General features: G+C 28.6%; 2 protein-coding genes and 1 non-coding gene across 4 annotated transcripts in view; 1 reads left to right on the plus strand and 2 right to left on the minus strand.

Annotated features, from left to right (window-relative positions):
• Window positions 1–1,600: 1,600 nt before the first annotated feature.
• On the minus strand, window positions 1,601–8,208 carry LOC100159571 (ribosomal protein S15A-like). Its single transcript, NM_001161933.2, has 4 exons — window positions 8,115–8,208; window positions 7,693–7,847; window positions 6,043–6,208; window positions 1,601–1,954 (listed from the first exon to the last, which is right to left on the minus strand). The coding sequence occupies exons 2-4, from the start codon at window positions 7,823–7,825 to the stop codon at window positions 1,861–1,863; spliced, it is 393 nt and encodes a 130-aa protein (NP_001155405.1). The 5' UTR covers window positions 7,826–7,847; window positions 8,115–8,208; the 3' UTR covers window positions 1,601–1,860.
• Window positions 5,763–5,823, minus strand: Mir3027 (microRNA mir-3027). Its single transcript, NR_040191.1, has one exon. It is a non-coding gene; the product is annotated as a microRNA mir-3027 (primary transcript).
• Window positions 8,209–15,596: 7,388 nt separating the features above from the next.
• LOC100569986 overlaps window positions 15,597–22,175 on the plus strand; it is an 8,639-nt gene continuing 2,060 nt past the window's right edge. Inside the window, exons 1-9 of one of the 2 annotated variants that reach the window (XM_016807930.2) lie at window positions 15,597–16,260; window positions 17,454–17,684; window positions 17,775–17,931; window positions 18,041–18,930; window positions 19,318–19,413; window positions 19,477–19,562; window positions 19,917–19,978; window positions 20,689–20,727; window positions 21,391–21,958. In XM_016807930.2, the coding sequence (XP_016663419.1) occupies window positions 16,249–16,260; window positions 17,454–17,684; window positions 17,775–17,931; window positions 18,041–18,930; window positions 19,318–19,413; window positions 19,477–19,562; window positions 19,917–19,978; window positions 20,689–20,727; window positions 21,391–21,668 (1,851 nt within the window). In that variant the 5' untranslated portion in view covers window positions 15,597–16,248 and the 3' untranslated portion in view covers window positions 21,669–21,958. Of the gene's footprint in view, window positions 16,261–17,453; window positions 17,685–17,774; window positions 17,932–18,040; window positions 18,931–19,317; window positions 19,414–19,476; window positions 19,563–19,916; window positions 19,979–20,688; window positions 20,728–21,390; window positions 21,959–22,175 lie in introns of those variants that run through there. The other variant, XM_016807932.2, reaches the window with a different exon arrangement.

Here is a 22,175-nt window from a genome sequence, read left to right on the forward strand (position 1 = left end):
ATTGTGTGTATAGACGTATAGTGTATTACCTACAAATTACAATCTACATCTATCTACCATTCTACCAATTTCGAAAACTGGTCTTACGATCGTTACCAGAATGAGATTCAATAACAAACTTCACGAGATCCAAAATGATTATATAAAACTTTATACTTAACAAGTCACAAATACATTGTATACAGACTAATTAAGTATGAAAAACAGAAAATGGAAAATATATTTGTATCCGGTTTTAGGATATATTTTGGACTACATCACATTTTTTCATCTTCTGTAACTAAAAGGACGCTACCCAGGCATTCGTTGTCTCTGTTTTACACACGACGACATGCAAATTTCCGTTCACTAGTTTTAATAGTATTCTGTTATGGACCTTTTATCAAAGTTTAGGTAAAAACATTATCTGTGCTTAAGCAACGGCTTTTATTCGATATTTTAATTTTCAAACGAGATATGAGCATTTTTACTATGTGGATTTCCGTACGATATACTATGTAAGCAGCATAGCGGGCCAATAAGTATAATAAATGAGCTAATAGTCATACCAATTTGCTAATTTCCAATTAATGCATTCATATTAAGTGTTTACAACAATTACATATTATTGTACCTACATAGGATCGTTTCCATCCCATAAATAAGATAAAGAGGTCCATCGCGGCGATGTATTATAAACTTCAAAGCGTACATATTATGTAATGCATGCACACTCGTTTACGTGAAATTTAAATTAAATCAGCCAGCCACTGCAATAGTTAAGTACTTAAATATATTCACAGGTATACATGATTAATAATGATTAGATTAGAATGGTTAATATTTTAACTACTTGCGAGCAACAACGGAAAATGCACTTTCATTGTATATTGACTGTGTAGTATGCACCCGTATCATTAGTGCCGTTACATATTTGATATTTCATAGTGTTAAAATAAATTACCATTTACAATCTGGTACTTAACTTTTGAGTGTTTGACCAGAAAATGTTTGTAATCATTCATCAACCAGGATTCTTAAGCTAAACTAAACACATACTTATGTTATTTTTGCCTTGAACGAGTGCTTCCACATAGCATTTAATAAATTAATACACATTATTACGACACAAGTGGCTATTTTAGAAACGGTTTTAACTTCTTAAGTATAAGTAGTAAAATATTATCATTTAAACAAGAATATATTTCCAAAACTACTCACACAGTTATTACAGAGCTTCATTTTAGCTAGTAAAAACCAAAGATGAACCAATAAAAATAATAGAAAACTTTTTTAAAAACATAAAATTTTAGACGCGACTTCCTCTTACACTTAAATTTAATTTGGTCTACAATAATTGTATATCGAACTAATCATATCATCTGTAGGCATTCTATAACTATAGTGTACTACTATATAGTGCTAAGACAAAATGTTCAGGGTACGCCCTAAGGGAGGGGGGATTCCCCCATTTATTGATAGAATTTAAAATTCTTTAGGTGCAAACCACTAATTGTATGTTAAAAATATTTGGATCCTCCCTTTGAAAAAATACTGGGTACACCACTGCATGGTAGGTTTAAAAGAAATGTTAGTCAGGGAAATAATTTATAACTTTTGCTTAGTTAAAAACAAACTTGTTTGATACCTTTTAATACAAAATAGTAAATACATCAATAAGAATACCTGATGACACTTTTTATCATTATGACTTACAGGTTAAGACATAAATATAATGATTCTGAATTAATTAATTTCCAATAATGTACCAAATTCAAAGTGAACCAAACACATTGTTTTTATCAACAATAAAAAAAAAATAGTTTTGTAATGGTACATTTTTTTTTATTAGTCATAAAAATTAAATTTAAAACGTACAATTTAAAAGAAAAATCCTAAGATTTTGCCTCCTAAATGTTTCCGTCTGGCTTCTTCGTGATCCATAATACCGCCACTGGTGGTCAGTACTACAAATCTGTAACAAAAAATTCATTGTTAAGTAACTTAACTTTCATGATATTGTACAAATTATTTTATATAGTATACCTATTAAATTTAATATTTAAACTAAAATATAACTAAAATCAGAATATAAAACATTATCTAAAATACAAATACATAATTATAGTTTACATGTATTTTAAAATTGTGCATACAAGTTAGCAATGTAATGGCATTAGGCACAATACATTTGAAAATAATGTATTTTTTTTATTTAGCAAGCTCATGAGAAGTTATTTAACAATAAATATCTTCTGTCGGAACTTGCATAATTTCAAGTAATAACTATCCATTCATACAAAACACTACAGCAATGAATAAATAAATAAAACATTATATTTTAACACACAAGTATATCAATAATATTTTGTAATAATATAAAAAGCAGTCATCTAATACTAATAAGTTATTAGTTGATGACCAAGAAGTTGGTAAAAAATGATAAAAAAATTTGAAGCTTCTTTTTATGAATGAGTATCAGATGATATTCTGAATAATTTGACTTTCAAAATTATTAACATTATTTTAACATAGAAACACTTATATAAACATAAAAATAAAAGATTAGTAGCTCTATCAATTGTAAATATAAAAATGCATAGTAGTGTTGATTATTCATACAATGAAATAATAGATTTGTGACCGACTTGACTTAATAGTGATCAGATTACTTGAAGTATTTTAGTAACTCATTTTAAGAAGGGTATTGATATTTGTTGTCTGTGTTCTACATGTGCAATATGTGAAAAACTATCAATTTTGCTTCTATAATACAATCAATGGGATAACTGTTATAAAAGAGGTTAGAAATGAGCATAAATAAAATTATACACGAGATTGTCAGGCCAAAAATGTTCACTCTCAAATCAAATTTTCGGAAATTGGGGAGAGAAATTCCTAATTGATCGTGTGCAGGTAATTAGTTGATAAAATCATTATTGATTATTGCTCTGATGGATGCAAAATGTGTATTTTTTACCATGTTGCACTTATCAGACAGAAACAACAAATATCGGTACCAAATCTTCTTAATACTTTTATAATGTTTATTACAATTACTTAATACACACTAAGTAAATTGAATTATACAATTTATGATTTAATACATTTAGTACATTGAATGTACTCCCAAAAATAATATACTCAATCTTAAACATAATATTATACAAGTAAAGAGGAAATATATTGATTTCCGTAATAAAAATTATTCTTATTACAACATACGCATGACTACATCCTTATATTAAATCTCTTAGGCACTTAAAAATAACTTAATTGTCTAATAAATACAATATGAAAAATAATTTATAATATAATATAATGATAAGTAATTAATTTTGTCTATACAAGCTAGCAATGTAAAGACATAAAGGTACAGTACATCTGAAAATAATGTAAGATTTAGTTTTGCAATCATTTAAGGTTTAAGGAAAATTACATTATACTTTAAAGTTCCACTACCATAGTTTGCATAATAAATGTCATAATACTAATGTTGAAACATGTAAGAAGTTATATTGTTCTTCAATTTAAATGTTTAAACCAAATCAAAACTATACTAATGTTTAGTCATGAGTTTTTAATTATAAAATCCGTTAAGTAGTTTATATTGTTTATACAAGGTAGCAATGTAAAGACATATAGGTACGGTACATCTGAAAATAATGTAAGATTTTATTTTGCAAACATAAAGATTTAAGGAAAATTACACTGAACTAATTTTCCAAGACCATTGTTTGCATAATACTAATATTGTAACGTGTACAAAGTAATATTAATACTTTAAATTTGCAAAAAGTTTTGTTCAAATTATTATTTAATATTAAATTATTGTAGTTGACTATTAAAAATTATTTGGTCGAAATATATATGGTGTTTCAAAGTAAAAAAAAATATTTAATTGAGGAGATATTAGGGTAAGGGTATTTAGAATGGCCAGATGATGTTATTGGGCCGCACTCGACATACTGCATATCTTATAGGTAAATGTTACTCACTTTACACAATGATTTACCTATATTAACACTTAATTTTTGATGTTTGATTTATGTATATAAGTATGAATTTTGTGTCAAGACAAGAGAGGTATCAATAATTGCAATATAACATCTAGTTTTTTTTTAATTATTAAATTATCAGTTGCGCTATGCTGTATCACAAAAAGTAACTACTGCAGTTACAGGGTGTATAGTGCGACCATATAAGACAGTGACCAGATAACCGTCTAAAACTGGTTTGGTCCCATGTAACTGGTAATTGACTTACTTAGTCGCACTATATATAACAAACATTTTTTTATAAGATTTGAAATACTTAAAAAAAAAACATTTCGCCACATTAGACAAATTATGGTTCCACAAAAATAGTCTGTGCATAAAAACATATAACATACGTACAAAAAAAATTTACTTTTATGATAATTAAGCTTTTGTGTGAAGCAAGCAACTTCTAAACGATTAAGATATGCAATTACAGCGTACGCACCCAATGACGTTAATTTTTTTAATTTCTCATAACTTTTTAATGAGTCAAATTGTTAAACCTAAAATATTTTTTAGAATTTAACTTTTTTTTAAATTTAAAAAAAATAATTTTTGGGGTTTTGTGTGCCTTTAATGGTATATAAAATAAATAGTTCATATTGTCTATGCAAGCTAGCCATGGAAGTACAGTATATATTAAAATAACATTTAAACATTTTAAAGAATTTTAATTTAGGAAAATGTATATGTTTAAGGTAAATTACATATACTAAAATTGGAATGTTTAAAAACTATAATTGATTTGCATAATATAACACTTAGTAATTTATATTATATAACCTGAACAGTTCAAAACGTGAAAAGTAAATCATATTTCAATTAGTAAAATCATCAAATATACTTATTGAGCTCAAAAGAACAGTTTATGCATATCCTAATGTAAAATAAATGTAATTTGTTTATACAAGCTAGCAATGTAAAGACATGTAGGTACAGTACATCTGAAAATAATGTAAGATTTAGTTTTGCAATCATTTAAGGTTTAAGGAAAATTACATCATACTTTAAAGTTCCACTACCATAGTTTGCATAATTATTATCAAACAATAAATACATTTATAATATACTTATAAACTACGACAAATAATTATTAAAACAATCAAAATAACTTTTTAGTTAATTAATTAAGAGATATCTATAAAAATTATAATTCAAAATGTAATGCTTCTTGGACCAAATATTAAGAAATCTTATTATTCATCCAGGAAATTTACATACAACATTTCACAAAACAAACAAATACTAAAATACTATACTGTTTACAATTGGTTATAAATTTGTTAAACTATACAATCAATGCTTGAATTAAGAATAATAATCCCATGGAAAAAATTACTGCAAAAATCACTGACAATTCAAATGAAAAATTAAAGAAATTCAAAAAAGTTAAATAACTTGAATGACAAATAAAATAAAATGGAGTAAACTATTGCATTTAAATTATCAACAATTTGGAAGATATTAATTACATTACTTTAAATATTTTTTTAATTGTATAAACTAGTTACCTATCACGATATACAAATTTTATTTATTAATTGTTATAAAAACATTTTTACTTGACATTTTTTTTACGGTTACTTGAAAATAAACAAAATAAATCTGACTCTAAAGAAAAATGTAACTATTATTATAACATGAGAATTAATATTGCAAGTAGATAGTACCCACCCAGAAATGTGTAATCCAGATTCTTCTTTATTTACCATGGCAGCTTGAAACACATTTTTCTGCAGTCAAAGTGGAATAAATGCAAGACTGGCTGTATTACAAATTCACAGTAAGTCCTACAATTATCCCCCCATGACGACAGTAATTTTGAACCTAAATGTATCTTATTTTAAATTTACATATTATAATCTAATAAACTGAGTTAAAATATTACATATCACTTAACCAATAATACTACAACATAATTATTATTAATCACTAATAATTATAAGAAAAAAAAACTATCAATGTAATATTATTTATAACCTAATTTAATCAACTATCTAATAAATTTAAATCTTAAAATTACCCGAACTGTCTGGATGGAAGTAGCTGATTAGTCCATTTTTCAATATTTCTAATTGGTACATCAAATCTTGGAGAAATGACACCACACTTATTAAGACGACCAGTTAAGTTAACTACAACTTTGCCAGCCCTGTGATCATCGACAATTTCAAATTCGCCAATGTAACCTAAAAATAAAATATTGTTAATATTTATTGTTAAGAGGATGCTACAGACATTTGTTGTCTACGTCTTAGGCCGGGTTGCATAAAAGAACAGTCTGTACATTGGTTACCGGCTCTGTAAGGTTTTAATGATTGTGTAAACTATGCTAGTGTTGCAATAAGAAATATTAAATTATTGATAACCGTGGTTACCAAATAAATTAAACCATAATATACCATGTGTTAATCTTGTCATAATAATTTTACCTATCTGTAAGTATTTACAGATGCAAAATCCTATCTACAGTCTACAGGTCCGGTAGCCAATAATTTACAGAGCCAGAACTTTACCAAACGTTTAAGCAACACCTAATTTTTTTACAAAGCCGTTAACGCATTAACAGATCTGTAAGTTGTTGCAGTATGTTTATGCAACCCAGCCTTTGAAGTGTGTAACATAGTAATTGTACGCTCGGCAGATCATATTTAGCTCTGTTAGTTTACAAATTAGTGAATTGACCCCTTATAAAATTTAGAGGTAAGATTAATATCTAGGGCATTTCATAGGCTTTTTGTTATGTTTTAACTTTAAAGAGAGATAGAGTATTTTAAGATGTACAAACAGTTAACAATTATAAAATACTCATAACTCGCTTTAAAATTAAAATATAATAAAAAGGCTATGAGATGTCCTAGATAATAATCTTACCTTTAAATTCTACAAGAGATCATTTCACTCTAATTGTTTAACTAACAGAGCTAAACATGATCTCTTGGGTTTAAAAGCTTTCTAGATATTCTTAGTAAGTTATGAAGGTACTAAAAATAAATACTAGCTTAGTAGTTGGTAGTTTATTTAAGAAAATAAATTTCTATTGCATTTTAATATTATCTACATAGTCCTAACCAGTTAATATTTTAATACCCTAAGTATATAACTGAAAATTACAAACCCATCAGTAACACATACCTAGTATTCTACCTTAAAATTTCACATTTGTATAAATAATTTTTGTATTGTAGGTAACTCAAATAATATATCACTGCAGTACTTAAATAAGCTCACCATACAACCCAACAGTCATAATTAGACAAGCATACAAATATGTAGATACTAAGAGGACAATTTAATGAAATGTAGGTAGGTACCTATTAATACAATGATTCTTTATAACTACATACAAAAACATTACAGTACATTTAGAGAACAAGACAATGAGTATAATATATTGCTTAGTTTTTTTTTTATATTTTGTGAATAATAGAAATTGATGAAATATTAGGTATTGTTACAAGTGTAAATGTTTACGGTAAATTGGAATTAACACTTGGCAACGCACCAAGTGTTCTGAAACAAATCGGATGTTAGAACACTGGCACTGCGAGACTGACGGCATAAAAGAACCAAACTATTGTAACTTTTTTGTTTGACAAAACACAGAGCAAATCTCATTGCTGATATATATACCGTGATATAATTTACGGTAACGCGAACTACAGTAACTTACCGTGACTCATCATGACTTTCAAGAACTTGATGATGACTTTTGAACACGGCCTAATGAGGACTTGGCGTTTACCTCGCTTTTCGGCGTTGTTTATTGACTTAAGAGCATCGCTCAATACGTTCATGCGCACCATCTTGACACTTTATTCGAAACACCTGAAAAATTGAAATAATAATTTCGCATTCGACAAACGACACCGGGCGACGATCCAGGCTCAATGCGACGGTGGTATCATCGTCACCATCGTCGTCATCCGCCGAAGACCCAAAGCGGAAAAACTTCGACCATTATTGACCGGAAACGAGCGGTCTCGAAATCCGGACATGTCCGACGACGGATCGTCGGGCCGCCAACAGATTGTCGAAGTACACCAGTTGACGGTCGAAAGCGGTCGATTTGCGATTACGGAAACTCATAAATACCTGGGATTACGATGGATGAATAATGCGATCAGAGACCTCAAAACATTACACCGACTGCGGGCCCGAAGCAAAAAGACTGAGATCGCGAACGGTTGTCAGCAGGGCGAACTGGGAGAGAGAGCGCGATTGTTTGAGGTTATGTTTATGTTGGTGATAAAATTTCGTCGCGCGACCATAGACATAATATTGTTAAAACCAGCCTTGGGGGATTTTCGTCAAGAGCATTTCACATTCATCTCAGCTATTGTTAAAATTTCCAATTTACGAATGTTTTTAGAAATACATTTTCAATTTCGAATTATCGTTCGAAAAAAAAATGATCACGCCGTGCAGTTGGCAACGTAATCGTCGGCGCGAAATTTAAAACTCCCGTACGTCTTCGTGTCAAGCATTATTCGCGTCGTAGAATATAGATAAGGTAGTATAGCTATATAGTGATCAGTGTCAATTTATTTAAATTGCATTATAAAATAATCTTCTCTGACTTTTCGATTTCGAATATTCAATTTACTGAACGTTTTATTAGTTTAATTCATCGACGGGTTTCGATTTGTGTGTATTTCACTGTTACAATCAATGATATTTTTACCACCATTACAGGATATTAGGATAACAATGATTATAAATATTATATTATTATTCATCATAATCATAAACCATAATCAATTTTGCGCAATTAGAGATGAATTTTAGAAATAAAAACTTTACTTCCGTTTCTCACGAAAATATAATATGTGACAATATTAATAGGTATATTAATATTTATATATTAATAAATAATTATCCCTTATATTGCCTCCATTTTACCATGGTCTATAAAAAAAAAAATTCTAAAATAACTATTTTTTTTTTCTCCATATTATAAATGAATAACTCTATTCATTTATAATATGGAGAAAAAAAAATTTTAAATCAATTAAATTTTGAATGAATGAAAGTAGGTAACTTATATTTTCAAAGATACACCATATTAATATATTATTGTATATACTGTTGTAAAATTGTATATTATGGCTCCCACACTTTAATAACTAATGCTAATTCAATAGGTAATAAAGAAAAATAGGTAGGTACTAGGTACTCGTTTAAATTGTACCTATGTCTTATTATTTTTTTTTTCTGTATTTATAACATTGTTCAATATATGATAGTACCTATAATATAGGTATATATATATATATATATATACCTATATTCACCAGTCACCATCATGAACTTCTATGCACAAGTCAATTTAATAGACCTATGGTAATATTATATGCGCAGGGGCGGACTGGCTATTTTTGGCCCGGGGTGCAAAATTAATTAGGGGCCCGTAATTTTTTTTCAAACCTACCTAAATTAGGAAAGAGCCCTTAGTTTTATAAGTAAATATAAAAAAAAATTTAAGAATAACATGTTGTTTATTTGTAGAGATATTGAAATATGGTATTTTATTTTTGTTTTGTATATACAATACCGTATTATACCAGTATTATACCGTATACGGCCGACTATGGTAATCGGGGGCTCGGATCATAAATACAAATGGGGGCCCGGGGTGCTACTTGGTGTATAGCACCCCGGGCCAGTCCGCCCTGATTATGCGGTATTACGGTAGGTAATATATATTATTGAAAATATATAAGTTTCTTTCATTCATTCAAAATTTAACAGATTTTTAAATTGTTTTTTCTCCATATTGTTGAAATACGATAGGTAACTCTATAAAATTAGTATTTTCAAATTTTTAAAAACCAAAAAAAAATTTTAAGTTTTTTGAAAAATTTTTTCAAAACCTGGATGGTACAAGGGAGGATATTGGTTATATATATACCATGGATTATAACTACACTAGAATATCTGCATTGTATATCGAATTAAAACTCCTGTCTTACCAATTAACCAACATGCTGATGTATAGGTATGGACGTATGGTATACTTATATTTGGTATTATATTTATTTTAATTTTGTATTTTTTTAATCAATAAAAATTACATATTTTTTACCAAAACAATTATTGTCAAACTGTGAAATTATATTTAATGAAGAATTAATTATTATAAAGACTCTGTAACTATACATTATTGTATTTATATTAACTTAATTAAATTGAACACAAAAAAATTCTATCCAATAATTAGTACCATGTTTATGAAATTTGACTCTATTGTTATGATATTAATTGTACTTGAAAAATATAATTACCTATAGGTAAAAAACTTTATTTTTTGGTAAGGGGCCCATTGAAAATATTGTACCGGGTGCGGGGGCCCAATCGTTAGCCAGACCGACACTATACATATATATTAATTTCATAAATCACGTAGTCGCGTACTCACGTGGGTTAGTGGGTATATAAAAATAAAATATTTACGGGCGGTACTTTGATGTGAACTCTGAACTGCAGACACAGTAAAATTCTATGCGTAGGTAGGTATCGCTTGTACCTATAATCTATATATTGCACGTCTCGTCTCTTGAACTCCTAATTCTTTTTTGAAAATCATTATTGTGTTTTTCGATTTTGATCCATTATAATATTAAATTAAATATCTTATAATGTTATTTGTACAATATTGAATATTGTACCTACCTGTATAATAATGCATAACATAATGATACACCATTATTAGTGTTATCGTCACCTTTGCCGTCTATCGACTTTTGTCATTGTAACTTGTAGCTATAGACAGACGACAATATTGACAATAATGACAATATAGAATTTATGTTTAGAACATAAAACATATTCTTATTACTTACATACACGATAATATTTTACTCGACTGTATCGTGTAGAACACGAGTAGTACCTACACACAACACACTACTTACACATTAACGGATATATTAAACGTTGTTCATGGTCATGAACAATGATTGCGTGAGCTCAGAGTAAGACGTTAGGCATACAAAATTTACAAGCACACCGTTGGCGAATTCTTTTCTACCCCTCGTCGGATAAATTTATTACAACTATGATTTGTATTTTATAGTATATAGTCGTTTTACGTTTAGATAATATACTTAAACATTTTTCATGAACTTACAAAATTAATATAAATACCCCCCGATATAAATATATAATACTATTTAATCATTGATGTATAAATCCTACGCACGGGCCTGATAGGGGCCCATAGACCATAGGTGATCAATTATTTGGTATAGGTATAATAAATACTAGATAAACAAAATTGAGCCAGGCTCGCCACTGGTAGCAGATAGGTACCTATACCTATTTATAATTTTTATTCTCATCAAACAATCTGTATAATTCTGTATGTGGTTTTGTAGTGCCGAAGTATGTCACGATATGCAAGTTGCAACTATAATACAAGTGCGTATCAGGTACCAGCCACCAGGTATCTACTTAATAAGTGATACCTAAGTACGCTATACATTGTACATATACGGGATTGTAAAGTATTCAAATACTTTTTTTTTATTCGAATACTATTTTAAATACTTTTTGAGAAAAGAATTCGAGTACATAGGTATAGGTCTGAATATTTTTTTATTCATTAAGAAATATTTTTTTAACTCAAAAAATAGTTTTAAATTTGTGACAAAACAAATTATTTTAATAAAAATTGAGCACATTATGAATCATGATTCATGAACAATGGTTTTTATCTTTGAATGAAATATACTATTGAACATTGACCCAAGTTGATTTCCAACCATTCAAAAACTCACAAAAATTACTGGGGAAAAACTATATTTTAAAAATATACGAATACGTCTTCTGAATATAAAATAATATCTAGTGTTCTTTACAAGACTGAGTATACATATTATGTGTCGTCTGCAGTGTCGAGACAGGTGTACCTACCAAGGGATATAGATACAACTCAAGTTTCAAACCCATTATTTACACCTATTACCTACGCTTATTAAATTTATAGTAATAAATGTATATCGTTACAATAATATATTAATATAATAATATGTACCTAAAAAAAAAAATATTGCTTGATAGCTACAATGCTACATAGGAGTTTGGGAAGGGGAGCAAAATTCTCATTTAGCCTCCACCTCCGGATCATGGACTATACTATATACCTAATATTATGGTCTATGACTACCAATTACCATAATAGACTACTACGACTAAGTTTCTAAGTATGCTTGATTCTCGAATCTCACGTAGTCACGTGGTGATTGTATTATATTATAGAATATAGGTAGGTATTAGACGTATTACAACTAGCTGTATAGCAACGAAAATCTCAGTCGATTGATATGAATTTTAAACATGTATGGTGGCATGGCGACGATGGCTATTATTTAATACCTATATTATATTTACTTTAGAACATTCATCATATTATTATTATATTGTGTTTTTGTTGTGCAACTGAATTTATTTATTTATTCTTTCGCCTATCAAGTACCTACCTACGATTGTAGTATTGTACCAAAGAAAAGTGCGTTGGCACTTATAAACACATTTACCAGTAGCAGTGCAGCATCCACCGACCGCCAAACACCGTGAACCGAGGTATGAAATTACCAAATATACCAACTAACTCGCAAATGCATAAATGCATAATGCACATTGATCATCACTGAACTAAATTTAGTTCAGTGAATAAGAGTGATTGACATATTTTGCGGTACCTATATTGTACCATTGATTATAAATATAGGTACTGCAGTATTATTGTATATCATAGGCGTGTTTACGGGAGGGGCCAGGTGTCACTGCCCTCCCTCCCGGCAGACTGTGCCACCAAAAAATCATGCCAGGATAAAAAAAAGTCAAAGTTCAAAATTGAAAATGGTAACGTTGCAGAGTATTTTATGCTCAATCGTGTTGGTTTTCTTTTGTACTTTAATTTCCTTTGATACGCCGACAATTTATGCTCAATCGTGTCCCAAAAAAGGTGTTTTATGCTCAATCGTGTCTCAGCCGTGCGGTGTGTACCCTGCAGTACCTATATAGATTTTGATTAATTGTAATTTTTTTAGTTACGCACACGATTTAAGATGGTATTAAAGTTAACCGACACTTCACCGGCGGAATTCTGCCGGTAATAAAATCTGTTATCATCCGGTTAGCGTTAACCGACACTTTACCGGACATTGTCGAACGGCCCTAAATCGTGGTTACGCATTTATTAATTACTGATTATATTATCATATACCTAATATTATGTTCATCATATGGTTTTATACTTTTATCAGCTGAAAATATCCAATTACCGAATATCATTTCAAAAATGTTTTTATAGATATTTTACGACTTGTTAAAATAATTTAAATTTAGTCAGAAACTCAAAATATTTATCACTGATTACAGTAGTTAATAGTTTTACAATTTTTATGTTGTTTACCTTGTATAATGGATGGGAAAAAAGTATTTTTATTGTTTTTGATCATAATTAAAAAATATTCCTACCATTGTGAATTTTGTAACATAAAAAATGAATATTTTTTCATGTCTAAAAAAAAAGGTCTCACAATTTAAAAATTTGTTGTGCCGCCTCGGCCACCAAAGTCTGAACACGCCTATGTTGTATGTTTAATAAATGATTGTACTATATTTTTACTTCTACTTCAGTACTTGCCACTTGACAACTTGGCACCACTAATAAATTGCGTACCGGTATTTAGGTACCTATACTTTTTTCGATCAACAGACAACAATTCGACAATCGAGTAGGCGACAATTCGACTGACTTAATGACATCACATCTACAAATCTCTTAATCTTTACTTAGACCATGACAAAACTGAAAATATAAATAAATTCAAATGAAATTTATATTTTTGGTCATGCTTTACGAGCTATACCTACTTATTGGATAATAACCCGATTCCCGAATTTCATACCAATTTCACATCAAAAAACCGTGATGTTATGTTATGTTTATGTACCTAGTACTTACCTATGTAATATCATAAATAATTACATGAATACCATAAATCATTCATGTTATTTAAAATTTAAATATATATTATATATCAATAATCAATGCTCTTTAGTCTTTAGGTATTAGGACAGTGCCGATTGCAGGGACATAATATGTCACTTTTACCAGCCCAAAACTCGATAAAATAGGTTATAACAACTAAGTTAAAATATTTTAATAGTTATTAGGTACAATATTACTTAGTACTTATTAGTTAATCAGTAATATACCAAAATATCCAGCTCATTGAGTTAAACTCGGTAACTCGGTGGTTCTATTGGACTATCGGAGCTTGTAATTTATTTGTATGATTATTTATTGCCTACGACCTAACTACCTACTGTTGTAGCTCTGTTGGTACCTACTATTCTATCATTGATTATAGAAGTATACAATGTAGTGAATGTGTTAATGTAACTACTAAAGTTCTTACTTATAAGTATGAGCCGTGCCCATATGCAGTGGCGTGCCGAACTGACAAGCAGACCCGAGGCAAACTATACAATTTGATCCCCCTCCCCACCACCAACAGTTTTTTCACTATTTTTTTTATTATTCAAAATAATAAATATTATTAAGTTTTTTTAGGTATAAGTTGCACATCTATACTAACCACCCACCCACCCACCCAAATTTCCCTTGAGGCAATTGCCTCAAAAAATGACTGTTCGGCACGCCACTGCCCATATGGGACCTATGCTATTTGCTAATCGATATAACTTTATCACCACGTCCATAGAAAAAAAAAATATCGTCGGTCATACAGGTGGGTCGCAGGTACACACAATATATCAAGTCGTGTTTACTGTAGGTATCTTGCTACGTTGATAAAATTACGGCTGGGAGTTAAGTTTATGTCCTTACAGTGAATTAGGTAATAATTGCTTATGCAACCAGGTAAACGAGATTACTGCAATACACCCAATACTGCCTGTCTACATTACTATTTACTGCATTAAATTTCTGTTCACTTTACTTCGTAGTTCGTAAATCGTAGACAGTAACCACTCGCCCGCGGTTACTCGTTAGTGGTTAGTATAGACATAGGTAGGTACTTGCCACTTGGTCAGTTGTACTCAAGGGTACTTAAGGGTAGGTACCATATTACTATCGTCTATCGTCTCGGTGTTGGTGTAGGTCACGATTATAAAGATTATATTAATCGTGGTGTAGGCGTAAGGCTCTACATAGAATGGGTATGCTATGCCACCATTTTGCGACTCATTTATCAATGATAAAATGACAAAATAAAGAGGGAGAAATTCAAATTCACATAACATTATTAGTCGCAAAATGGCGGCGTTGCATACCTGTATCTATAGTGCCCTAGTGTAGGTACATAAACAAAATATTATAATATGTACAATAACAATACAGAGAATACAGTAGGTGATTCAGTAATTCTGTGCACGCGATTTGGTCCGTTATTATGGCTTTATTGGTGTTACACACTCGCATAGTGGCATAATCCCATATCCCAATGACAAAATAGCACTAGAGAATATAATATAATATTATAATGTTATATAATATATTGTAATTTGTATAATTAAATATTACATTCAGTTCAGTGCACACAATATTATGCATAATAGAGTAGGTACCTACACCTGTGATAGACAATTTATAGTTTAAATAGTTATATCTTTATCTACTATTCTACTGCAGCTATCTACTTATCTTATATCTAAAACTTTAAACCACGAACTACTACATAATAAAAATAGCCATCTATAATAACCGCTCTTACAAGTTAGTATACCCAGTTACAAGTTACAACGCGCGGCAATGAATTTTTTTCATTTCTTCCACTGCGGCATTCTGACAAAATATTTTGTCGTTAATTTATTGCGGGAGCATTATATTATTATGCGCGTTGCTCACGCCTTGCTTGACGTCTACTCGCTCGCTGCTCGGTCGTGCCTCGTTGTCCGTACTCCGTTACCTACCTGTTATGCCGGACAGACTATACATTTAAGTCCAGAAATCAGTGACAATCGCGGATTAATAATATATTAATATATTATTAATTAATCCCCTATGATGATTAATCGAACGCCTAATAAACGGACAACAATTAATGTCGGTCGAGTGCTAATAATCGATTTTGTTTTGTGTTCGTTCAAATAGACGGTTAACTCAAGATCGTTTCCGGTGTAAATCAGCATACCTACCTGGGGAATCGACTGTATTGTTTTAATTCATAACAATTTATCTCAACGACTGCGAAATATGGATTACAACGTGAGTAAAAAATAATAATATTATGTCAGTTACCCACTTGGCTACTTATAATTATTATTAACGCAGTCCTCGCTGTAGATTTTAGGGTACTAAGGTTTAAACTTGCACGCTGCATTTAGATATATGTTTTTTTAAGTTTTTTATTTCTATAATTTTATGACCTCTACCTATGTCGACCAGAGTTGTTTTTGAATATTTAGATAGGAATGTCTATTCTTTTTCGATTCAATAGCATATTTCCCGATTTAACAATTCATATTTTATTAGTGCATGTTTGATAGTTTTAGTGCATACCTATTTAATATTTTAATGAATGACACAACTTGCAATTCGGTAGTAGGTAATAATATTATGATTGAATGCTTTACAAATCAAAAGTATAGATAATGATTTTATAAGTGGCTGTATCCAGATCTGTTTTATAAAACCTAAGTGTGCGCAGTGTTTTAACTTTGACATTTTACAAACACATTTTCTCATTTAATGGGTCCATCATTAGCTACAATTTGTTGTCTTTATAATTAGTGATTACCTATTACACGCTATTACTTTTTATAATAAATCTACATACTCATTATGATAGGTATTATATTAATCTTAGGAACCTATATTTCACCTGTTTAACACTAGCTATGTGCCTAATATACCTGCCTACTATAGATATACCCTTACCCTGATTTAGTAATTCATAATCGGTCCAATGCAATATTAAATTATAGGCCCTGCATGGTCTACCTCTATTAGCTTCAAAACTAGACGGTATTATGTAATGTATACATTACATACTTAAAAATTATTAACTTCACTATCTATAGGGTTAGTTGTAAGTAGGTACTAAAAGTTAGCAGCCTTAGTCTGTCTTGACCATAATTTCCGGGATGATTTAAGGGGAATTAAATGCACACCTTGCTACACCTGTGCACACGACTATGATTAAACATTTTTTTTACTTATAATGTATTATTTGTATTTTTTCGTGATCTTGATCGAATAGTTTTAAATAGGTACCTAATTAAATAAAAAAAAAAATTCAAATTCATACCTAGTTCAATTTAATATTTATTAATAAAAATAAAAATATAATTTGTTATTGGTTTTAGTAATCTTATTAGATGTTAAATATTATCATTTTATTTTATAAAATTAACTTTAAAATAACTTTTCACTAATTATAATACTTGTGTATTTTCTAGAGTATTGATGAAGATGATGTTGACAATTTAAGGCTAGCAGCTCTTATGACGTTAAAAAAAAAATCATATTTATCAATAAATACAAGAACTGGTATGTCAGAAAACATTTTTCCGCATAATACATTGGCACATAGTAGTCCCCGGGCTAGTTCCTACAATTCTCCTGCAAGAAACAATGGAGGTTGGTTTCCTTCATCAAATAAATCGTCCAGTAAACGTTCATCACGCCATGTAAGTTTTTTTTAATTTTAAAATATATTGTAATTAATAATTATATATAGGTGATACTTAAAATTAATACCTAATTACTTTTATTTACAGGTAAATTTAAAAAAATCAGTTTATTCCAATAGTAATTTGATTTCTATTGTACCATCTGATATTGAATGTGATTTTTACTCTGATTTGACTAATTCTACCCTTGCACTTAATTCTGAGGTTGAAAAGTCATCGAATATTCATAACTCAAGTAATGAAGGTAATTAAATAAAGTATAATAGTTTTTGAATAATCAATAGTTATTTAAATATTAACTATTATTATAATATATATATATATATATATGTATGTTACATTTTTTCCTACAGTTTCCACTAAATTCAGCAGATTAGAACATGAATCTGAGTCTGAAGAAAGTGATGATAGTGAACCAGAAATAAATGAAAAAGACGAATCAGATGATTGTGATATCTTATCATTGGGAGAAAAAGATAAAGATTTAGATGACCTCGACACATTAATGGATATTATAGAGGCTGAAATTGCTGATGGAGTGAACGAATCATCTATCAATAAAAGTTCAAGTTTAAAAATAAACAACGATTGTGTGATAAAAAATGCTACTGAATTGAATACTAACAGAAATGAACAAATTGCATTAAATCAACCCAAGATAATTGAAGACTCTGAATCACAGTTAAATCCATCTAAAAAAGAACATGAATCTATAATTACTTTAGAAACCAATACTAACTCTCCATCTGAAAGTAGTTTGTTGAAATCATCTGTTGTTTTGAAATCTCCAATGCCATCTAATATAAAAAGATCAATCTCTCCTTATACTAAATATTTAAATAGATGTTCTACTACAGTTGGTCATTCAAGGCCTCAACATACATCTTTACCTCCTAAAAAGTTATCACCAATAAAAGAAAAAATTCTTTCCCCAGTCCGATGTTCTCCTCCAAAATCTCAGAATCCTTCATCGTCTCCAAAAAAAACACAAGTCATATCACCTAATAATAGAAGACAATCTCAATTTATTGGAAAAAGTATATCCCTTAAGAGGAAATCAAGATCACCAGATAATAGCTATTCTATTAAAAAATCAAATAGCCCAATAAAGAAACTAAAGAGATCAAGACAAATATCTCCTACTATTCGATGTGCTGATAATAATTATCACTTACAGAAAACAGTTAAACTTAAGCTTGTTGATAAACAAGTAGAAACGAGACCATTTGATCTTCCTCTAGAAGTAAGAAAAAGAACATTTGAACTAACAAAGTTATAACAATTTAATAAATAAGGGGAAAAGATATTTTGAAGAAAACCAATTTAAGTTACAATTTACTCGGATCAAAGAAGTAGCCAATAAATATATTGATTAGAAATGAAACCAAAAGCTACCTATGAAATCTATTTAACAATTTATATTAAGCTCTTTTACATTGTCTATTTCTTTAACTTCAGTTTAAATGTCTACTTGGACCATACTAGTTTTCTTCAAAATAATTGTTTCTCTCTTTATTTAAATTGAATCAAAATAGAAATTTAATATTTCTAAAAATGTGTATTCTTTTTCTTTGTTGAAACGTCAGAAACCACTGGTTTTTAATAGTTTTCTCATTTGTTTCTCAAACAGCAGGTGCTCGATGTTAAAAATTTATCCATACAACATACTGATTCTGTTGATCTGAGAACAGAACTAAAAAGACGAAGAGCTCTTCGACTAAATATGGTAAAAATACAAATTAATAATGTTTAATTAACCAGTTTAAAAATTATTTTATTATCTATCTAGAATGAATTGGATTTAAAGAAAAAATCAGAATCATTTTATCCTACTAGGTTATTACAGTCTGCAATTAGAGATGCAGTTGATTCAAGGTAATATTAAATGTATATTATACATTATATCAGTTGTACAACGAGATTTTTAAAAATATATTTTGAAATTAAATTTATTATAATTTCTAATGACAATACATTAAAAGAAATAAGCACTTCAGAGATTTTAATGTACTCAATAGTCAATATTGGATTAATAGATTAAACATATAAAAGTATTTCTGGTTTATGGATAGATAAATCAATCTTTCCATAAGCACCCATAAAAAATTGATATCATGACATATTTTAAAGAAGTTAGTTACCTACTTATTTTATAAAATGTTTCAGTTAATAGAAAATGAGTATAAAATATAAGAACTGTAAATCATAAATAATAATATTTTTTTGCAGTGCTCATGGAGTGAAAAGAAAGGAATATTCTAACAAACCAGGAATAAGAGTACAAACTGAAGGTATGTAATTATTTTATAATTTTATTAATTTGAACAATAAATGTTTAATTGCTCATCATATAATTTTTTTATCTATTTTAAATACTAACTTCTAGTATAGTATTATGATTTGGCTTTCCTTGGGTGGTGGTAGGGGGAAGACATGGCTTTATGATTTTCAATTTTTAAAATAGATTAGGGGTCTCATTAAAATAAACAAAATAGAAAAATTTATTTCAAAAATTGTATTATTTCATAGCATTTAAAATTGTATGTTTCATAAATAAATATATCCGTAATAAACTTAATAAATAATAAGTAATTAACTGCTACGGTCAAGCATTTGATCAGCAAATATAGTAGGATAAAACCAAGAAAAAGAGTAATACTTTCAGAAAATCTGAGAGCTTGTTTGCTCTATGCATGCTATAGCCTTAATTTACTTCTTGGAAATTATCAAAACCAACTACTATAACTTTTTTCTGTTTCTACCAAAAAACTTAAATTTCTTCTCAAGTTTGTTTTTATTGAATTAATTATTATAAACAGAAAAAGTTAGTATTTATAAAATATTTTAAAATAAAAATGTATTTTAGGCTTAACAATTATTTTTGCCCTGAACATCGCAAATCCTTTGAACATCCTAGATTATATTTATATTTGTTTAGTGGATATAAGATAATATTACAATTAAGTTGTATATAATATTCAATTTTATTTTATTATTTCAGGTAATTCAAATGGCCGAAGAGTCATCTTACTTTCAGAAAGTAAGTTTATGTTTTTTCTTTTTTTCTTAATATTAAATAAATATAGACTAATTTTTAATAAACCAGGCCCATAATTTAATGTTTATTTACATATAAATATTGTATCATATTTTATACTAGGACCCAGAGCTGACATAGAAAACCATTTCAAGATAACTACCATAGTTATTAAATTATATTTTATTTCATTTTTTTGATGATTTTGGCATATTTGGTATAGTTAAGCATAATATGTTTAAATAGTATACATATAATTACATACTACATAATCTACATATTTTTTGTAACAAAACTTCAACATACCGGTATTAAAATTTAAAATTATAATACAAAAATATAAAAGAAGCATAATAAAATTCAATAAATTTATTAACAGTCTTACACAATTATATGCCATAAAATGTCAGTTATATATAGAAAATCTATCAGTAAACTTCCTTTTTTATCCTCCCTATAGTTCATGTTAAACTGCTATCACTGAATAACCCTTTCATTCAATACTTACATGGTATCAGCATGGGGCAAACTGTTTACTATTACTCCTATCATTCAGTACCTAGATAAATTGTTCTACTTTAAATATTTAATTTCCGTTGTAGATTCATCTGTATAAACAAAGATTGTATGATATAATTAATAAAATTAAATATTGTTTTTGTTTAGATCAATATAATTATTATAATGATGAAGTAGACTCTTATTCAAGTGCAAAGAGACTAAAAGGCAATTGCAAGAAAGTTCCACTTCATTTCCAGGTAACAGGTGTTCCTAACAATAAAATGGAACAAAAAGGATTAAAGAAGATCATTAGGCAAAACATTAATGTTACAGATATAGATCAGGTATTTGATGTCCTAATCATATGCAATTTTTTTTTTACTTTTGTCAATTTGTTATATTACTACCATTTTAACCCTATTTTACAACATCTTTGTGTTTAAATGTATTGTATTTTAGGTTTTTAATTATAATCAATTCAAATCAAACTATAGAATATCATTTTTCATAACTTATTTGATTGGCAACATATTTTTACTAATGAGATTTTTCAAAAATAATTTCAAGTACTAATATTAAAACATTTTTAATATGGTAGTTATTATAAGAATAACTGGCACATGGTAATCAGTCAGTTTTAGTACTACTGTACATACTATCTACTGTATTATTTTTATAATAAAAGAAAACAATTTTCTTTCATAAATATAATACAATTATTTATACAAATCTCACCACCTAAAAAAGAAAATACCATTTAAACCAAAAAACTATAACTAATTATATTTACTTTATTGGCTATATTATGTTATGCAATACCTTCATATAAATTATAATAACAATCACATGTTAATTACATATATATTTTTATGATTATTTACATTGAAATATTTACAATTGTAATTATAAAAATAAAAAGCAAACTTTAATCTTATGGTATTTTGTAGTTA

This window comes from Acyrthosiphon pisum, chromosome A2 (assembly GCF_005508785.2).
Source record: "Acyrthosiphon pisum isolate AL4f chromosome A2, pea_aphid_22Mar2018_4r6ur, whole genome shotgun sequence".
Lineage (NCBI taxonomy): Eukaryota > Metazoa > Arthropoda > Insecta > Hemiptera > Aphididae > Acyrthosiphon > Acyrthosiphon pisum.

Coding starts and splice junctions, on each gene's coding strand:
- LOC100159571 (NM_001161933.2), bottom strand. CDS start 7,825: ATGGTGCGCATGAACGTATTGAGCGATGCTCTTAAGTCAATAAACAAC. Junction 6,209..7,692: donor GAAAGTCATGATGAGTCACG/GTAAGTTACTGT, acceptor TTTTATTTTTAG/GTTACATTGGCGAATTTGAA. Junction 1,955..6,042: donor CTTCCATCCAGACAGTTCGG/GTAATTTTAAGA, acceptor TTTTTGTTACAG/ATTTGTAGTACTGACCACCA.